Genomic DNA, 6913 nt, shown 5'->3' on the forward strand with positions numbered 1-6913 from the left:
AAACTATGCATGCCTGAATTTCCCTTGGAACAAATTTATGTGCCCCAGTTTGAAGACCTGGGTTGTAGTTCAAGACCATATCTCTGTTATGAATTGCTAAAGCTTCCCTAACAGCAAAAGCTAAGAGTTTCAGTCTAATTCCTACACTGAGCTAGCTGAGCCATCCTCCTCAAGGTGATAAGCCCTGGATGCTGCAGCATCATGGTCTAATTTTAATGTGGAAAAGGAAGAAGGAAGGACCACCTTGGTTAATATATCAAATTGTGCCCCAGCTGGTTTGGCTCAGCAGTTAGAGCGTCAGCCTGTGGATCAAACAATCGCAGGTTCGATTCTGATCAAGGGCACATACCTCGGTTGTGGTTCGTCCTGGCCCTGGTCAGGGTCATGTGGGAGGCAACCAATCAATGTGTCTTTCTCACATCAATGTTTCTCTCTCTCCCCCACTCCATCTGAAGATAAATGGAAAAAATATATATATATCAAATTGTAATCCCACTGTGCTCAAGATCTATTTTAGCAAGCATCCCAGTGATTCTGCTGCAGATGGGCATGGTCAATACTGTCCAGTACTGCAGGGAAAGGAAATAATGCTGAGAAAAGGACAAAGAAGACAGTGTCATTAGGAGACAGTCTGGTGGCATGGTGGGAACAGAAGCCAGCCTGAGTGGGTTAGAGATTGATCTGGAGCCAGAGAACATAGACATTTAGGAAGCTCAAATGAGGAAAGAGATAGGCAAAGAGCAAGAGGTAGACCTCAAATCTGAGGAGGGTTTGTTTTCAGGATCAGAGAAACGTGAGAATATTTATGGGATGAAGAGAAGAAAGCAGGAGGGGCGTGTGGAGAGGGAATCAAGAAGCCTGAGAAGTTGTTAGGGGACAGAATGAAAGAGACAGGAGGGATCAACATTGAATTGTGGAAGGGTACCTCTTCCTCTGAGGCACAGAAAAGCAGCCACAGCTCTGGAGAGATTTATAGTGGACATGGGCTTGTTTATGGAGATCAGGTCATCTGAACTCGATTTCTCTGGAGTTCTAGTGGCAGGTTGAGAAGTAAGGGGCTGGGAAAGAAGAGAAGGAAGCAGCGGGGCCCCAGGACACCAGAGAGGGTTGGAGAACCGGTTGTGGGGAAAGGCATCCAGAGTCAGTAAGAGGTGATTCAGTGGTCAGCTAAGCCTGGTGGGCTGAGGACTGGGGCAGCTGGGCTATAAGATCCTCATTCCTCTTAGCTGGGGGGATGCAGTGAGGTGAGCAGAGGTGGAGGCTGCCCGCTGTTGGAGAACTGAGAATGTGGGACAAGTTCCAGGAGAGACAGGGTCAGCAGTGAAGTCCAAGGTCCTGGCCTAGAAAAGAGGCCTTACTGAATGCGCACGCGCGTGTGTGTGTGTGTGTGTGTGTGTGAACTGATGAGTGGGCGAGTAAATAAATTAATGAATGAATGAGTGAATGGATGAATGAGGATTATATATGGTGTTCAAGGACTTGGTCAGTTTCTTCTAAATTGTCGAAGATTATATGTAAGTACATAAATGAATGAAAGGGAAACAGAGGTAGTTAGAATTGAGGAAAGCTCATCAAGGCTTTGAGGCAGGGACTTTCAAAGAGCATTTTATGGGACCTAACTTAATATAAGGGCCCAAGAATCTGTACTCTTGCCTCATCCCTTTATTTTACGTTTTAAAAAGTCCTACTGTAGCACTTTTTAAATATATGCTAGGGACTGCCCTGTGCATTTTGCATGTTGTAACATTTAAACTTCACATCACCCTATGAAGCAGGCACTCTTATTATCTCCCTTTTACAGATAAGGAAACTAAGGCATAGAGAGGTTAAGTAACTTGCCCAGGATTACCCAGAAAGTGATGGACCTGGTATTCTAACCAGGCTATCTGTCCCCAGTATCCATACCCAACTACTACACCATTCTCTCTCTCTTATTCTGTCACTTCGCCTCATCCCCAAGCCTCTCTTCAACAGAGGTTTCTTTCTTCTCCCTTTACTGACTTCTCTTCCGAGTCCCTCAGACCTCATATTCCTGGGGAAAGTTCTCAGTGAACCTTGCTCAGTGAACCTTGTAAGTAACTCCCAACTTCCTCCAAAATGACACACAGACACACCATAACTTCATGGTCAAATACAACAGCCAAATAACCCTGCCTCTCCCTCTCTCACCCCTCTACCCTCCAGCCCCACCCCATTCCCTGTGCCACCATTCCTGAGCCAGGCCCATTTCACCTTCCTCCTCTGTAGCCCAGGAGGCTCTTCTCCCGGGCCTGAGATGGGACCTCCCCTGCCTTCCTGGGCGGATTCTAGGGACGTGAGTGTTGAGCAGTCCGAGACTTTCCAACTGAACAAATGCTTTACCCGTCAGTCTAGCAGATGCCTGCAAGGTGACTACAGGGTGGTAGAACAGGGGGCTTTCCAGATATCACCTTGGCCAGTGCCCAGGAGATGCCTCAATCTTACCCACAGCCTCAGATTGGAAACCTCTAGTGACAGAGTGGCCCTGAATTTCCGCCCACTAGGAGCCAGTGCCTGGAACATGCCTTGATCCTACCCACCAGAAACTCCTTCCCAGACTCAGCTTGGATCCCTCCAGTGACAGAGTAGCCCTGAATTTCTACCCACTGGGAGCAGCCCTAGCCCACAATCTCCACCCTCAGGGCCAAACACAGACTGGAACACAAAGAAGAAACCAACAGGTCATCTTCCTTTCTTTCCCTCTCTCATTAAATTGTGAATAATAATGCATTTACTTATTCTCCCACTTAAAAAGTGGTTTAAACCCTTTGAAGAATCTTGCAAGGTAGCTTGGCTAAACAGCAGGCAGGACAGTCCAGTGCCTCTGGTGGGGGGGCCACGGTCTTCCACTCGCCTGTCTTTTGATCCAGCAAGTAGGCATTTGGATTGATGGTATAGTCCTTTGTCTGGACATCGCTGGCTGTGGTGATACCTCCACATACAAACACTTTGCTGTCTCCAATGGAGCATATAGCATGGGACACGTCCAAGGGGCAGTTGTTGGGCAGGAGAGGCACTGAGGTGGTCGTCTTGTTGGCCTTTATCTTCTGCAGATTGATTTCCACACTCTGCCGGTGGCTGTACACACAGAGGTTGTTGTCTTGATCGAAAGAGAGCAGGGGCCGGTGGTTGAACTCAATGGGGAAGGTGATACACTGGACCACGTCCCCAGTGTTGGTGTCAAAGCAGTCTACCACCCCGACCCGAGAAATGTAGCCCTTCACCAAGCACCTCCCAGTGACAATGTACAGGTTCCGGTCACCCTTGGTGATCACGGCTGTGCCATCCATAGGGATGCTCATCTTCCCTGCCAGGTACCAGGCCTCCTTGCGCTCATCATAGCGATAGATGTTAGAGACATACCGTCTTGGGGCAATACTCCCACCCACTGAGTATACTGTCCCCCCACAAGTCACCATGGTGTGGAAGACAAGACCAATTGGCAGGTCAGGCAACTTGGTCCAGGAGTTGTCATCCATATCATACCGCCAAGCTGTCTTCAGCCCTGAAATCTGCTCAGTGGTGCCACCAGAGATATAGATGTAGCGACCAGCAGAGGTGGCACTAAGTGCTGCTGCCCGGTAGGGCATCTCTGAGAGCTTCAACCACAGGTTCTCCTGGATGATATAGGCAAAGACTCCATCATTGAACTTGCCCTGGGCCTTTTGGCCACCTAGGATGACCACTGAATCAAGCAGGGCCCCTTTCCGCTGGTAGCTCAGTAGGCTGCATGGCTTCTCCTGCTTGCGGTCTACAAGGACACTCTCAATCATGGTGGCATGGGCTGAGCTGTTCTCCATGCCCATCAACTTGTTGCTGGCAAATGTCAGTGTCTTGTTGGAGACAGCATTAAGATTGATGTACATGAAGAACTTCTTGAAATACTTCTCCCGCTCATCCTTTCGGAAGTATACCCAATTGATGAGTGCACTGAGGGCTTGGTCCTCGTTGAGCACATGCAAGTTTTCATCTCGAAGCAGACGGCCAAAGATGATAGGTGGACAGCGCATGAAGTGCACGGAGCCCTCAGGACTAGCCCAGTAGTGGAAGTTGTCACGAATGCCAGAATAGGCCAAGTCTGATACCTCTTTGAGCTCAAACAACTCAGCCAAGAAGAGGTAGTGCAAGCAGTTGGCACGGCGGATGGACTTAATCAGAAAGTCACTGCAATGGATTCGAAGGCGTGGCGTGTTGAAATACTGGGCCCCACGAAGGAGTTCCTCCACGTTCTGCTCTGAGATCACCACCTTGCCACTGTAGAAGTAGTCCAGGAGTTGCTCCACTGTGGCTGGACTCAGGTAGTTGGGATCAATGGTGATAAAGAGTTCATTGGTGGTCTTCATGTCGTCGCTGGAGATGAGGCTCTTCACCAGTGGAGAGACAGCAGCCAGCACATTTTGATGTGCAAAGAAGACATGGTGATCCACAGTCAGAGCCATGTCCCAGTACTCTTTGCGTTTCCTCTGTTTGTTCAGGTTTTGCAGCACGAAGCTGTTGTAGTTTTTCTCAGTGAATTCCAATTTCATGGTGCTTCTTGCTGGCTGAGACAGAAGATCAGCAGCAGGTACTGGAGAACAGACTTTCTTAGGCCTTTGGGATTCAAATTGATGGTTGTTTGCAGAGCAGATGATCAGGGAGGAGTGGGTGTGGGAGAGAGGGTGATGTCATAGAGCAGATAAGGTCATCACAATGCAGGCCCCCCTGAGGCCTTTCTCAAAGGCACAGGGACTTTCTCCCCTCTATGGCTCCAACCTGCCAAGACCAGATACCCTAGTGGGACCTAATCCCAGGACCCAGAGCTCAGGAGGAAACCCAGAAGTGGGTTTCAACTCCTAACTGGGACCTTCAAATCTCAGTTTAAGGCTCTTCTGGAAGGTCAGAGCCAATTTGGGTGGGGATGGTGCAGGGAGGGATAAGAGAGGTTGGGGGAAGGAAAAGAATTATTATTAGATCATCTAGAATCTAGATGGAAGAATCTTCCCATTGTACAGGAGGGAAACTGAGGCCCAGAGAAGAAAGGGGACTTGCCCAAGATTACATAGCCAGTTGGAAGCAGAGCAGGACCTGGAACCCAAAGCTCTGTAACTTAGGACTCTTTCGACTCTTCCAGGAAGCTCCTAACTGCTCAGCTTTCCCCAGTCCCTGGTTCTTAGGCCTTGAAGAACCTTTCTCTACCAAGGCTCCTGGACATCAGAGAAGAAAAGCTCTGTCCTTTGGCTTCTGACCTTTGTGGCCTCTGATACCATTCTTTAAAATAGAGGAAGAGCCCGGCTGCTGTGGCTCAGTGGCTGGGTGAAGACCCACGCACCAAGAGATTGCAGGTTCAATTCCAGATCTGCCGGAGCACATGCCAGGATGTGGGCTGGATCCCCAGTGGGGGGCATGCAGGAGGCAGCCAATCGATGTTCTCTCTCATTGATGTTTCTGTCTCTCTCTTCCTCTCCCTCTAAAATCAATAAAGAAAAAAATTTTTTTAAATAGAAGAAGAGATGGAGGTCACTCCCTGGATGCAAGAATTAGCCAGCCCCCCACCCCCAGGGGGTGGGGTGGGGTGGGCAGCGGCTCTGAAGCCCTGATTATTTCAGTTCCACAGCAAGCTGGGACATTTGCCCACGTTTCCAAGTCTCTAGTTCTAAAATGTTGGGGTCTGAAGTGGGTCGGTCAGCTCTCTCCATCAAGTTGCCCCTTCTCTTTAATCCTCCGTTTCTTCATCTGTGAGAAGGGAAACAGTACCTGCTGAAAAGAGTATTAACAGTTTCAATGAGAAACTCATTTAAATGGGAGTGTGTTAAGCACGGTGTTTGGCTTGTAGCAAACGTTCAATAAATGCTAGCTGTCGTTATTTTATTGATATGACGTTAGCTCGCCAAGCACTGGCAGGCCTGGCTCCTTCCTTCGTGAATACTTGGGAGGTCTGGAGTGCGCCGTCCCTTCGGGCGGGCTCCTTGAGCCGTCTGCGGCCACACGGTGGGGCTGGAGGGTCATCTCCCGCCTGTGTGGGAACCAGCGGGCGGAAGCGACCGGCTCTCAGTCCCCGGGGCGCCGCCGCGGCTGCACCCCTCCCTGGGGTGTGGAGACCCCTGGGGTTCTCCCTCTTCCGCTGCCTGGGCGTCTGCGTGTCCCAGGGCAGAGGTGGCAGGGCATGTCCGCCCGCTGCGACCCTGGAATTCAAATGGCAGGGCCTCTTACGATCACCACAAACACCCCCGTGTCCACTTTACAGATGGGGTACCGAGCCCCAGACAGAGTATGCAGGACCAGGCGGCCAGAGAGGAGCCGTCTCAGATCCAAGCGCACGCCTGCCATGCCCGCCCGGCGTGGTACTCCCCGACCCGGCCAGCTTGGCACCCCCCTCTGGGCTGGTGTGGGGCTCCCGGAGTGCCCGTAGCGTCTACGCCAAAGGGGGATAAGTGCCAGCTGGAGCCTCCTGCGGGCCCAACCCGATCAGCCTTTGGGGATCCCAGGAAGGAGCTCAACACGCTGGCCCTAGCGGCCTTGCGAGGTGGTGCCGAGAGGACCTGGACTCGCACCCCGCCCCGGATCTCCTCCCACCGGGCCCTAAGTCTCACTCGCGAACCTCGGCGCGTCCTTAGCCCGTCTCCCCTCCCCCCACAGGAAAGCTCAGTGTCTCCTGAAGCCTTGGGAATGTGACCAGGTCAGCGGTCAGCTCTTTGTTACCCTGGCTTAGTCAAGTTATCATTCACTGTCTCTCCTTCATCTTTTCATTCCAGACCTGGCTTTTTCTTTATTTTGACATTTGATAATTTGAAAATTATTTAAAAGTGCCTACCTTTTAATGCTGAATTTGTTCACTTGGATGCCTGTGATAGAAGCATTTAGTCTCGAAATTCCTGTCTGCACAAGGCTGAGAACTTCTGTTTCAGGAAGGGAAGAA

General features: G+C 50.6%; 1 protein-coding gene across 1 annotated transcript; it reads right to left on the reverse strand.

Annotated features, from left to right (window-relative positions):
- Positions 1 to 2705: 2705 nt before the first annotated feature.
- On the reverse strand, positions 2706 to 4653 carry CCIN (calicin). Its single transcript, XM_036261730.1, has one exon. The coding sequence runs from the start codon at positions 4542 to 4544 to the stop codon at positions 2778 to 2780; it is 1767 nt and encodes a 588-aa protein (XP_036117623.1). The 5' UTR covers positions 4545 to 4653; the 3' UTR covers positions 2706 to 2777.
- Between the last annotated feature and the right edge of the window lie 2260 nt (positions 4654 to 6913).

The sequence above is a fragment of the Molossus molossus genome, unplaced genomic scaffold (genome assembly GCF_014108415.1).
Source record: "Molossus molossus isolate mMolMol1 unplaced genomic scaffold, mMolMol1.p scaffold_m16_p_14, whole genome shotgun sequence".
NCBI classification, from domain to species: Eukaryota; Metazoa; Chordata; class Mammalia; order Chiroptera; family Molossidae; genus Molossus; species Molossus molossus.

What these genes read in the sequence shown, in the direction of transcription:
- CCIN (XM_036261730.1), bottom strand. Translation starts at nt 4,544, where the DNA reads ATGAAATTGGAATTCACTGAGAAAAACTACAACAGCTTCGTGCTGCAA.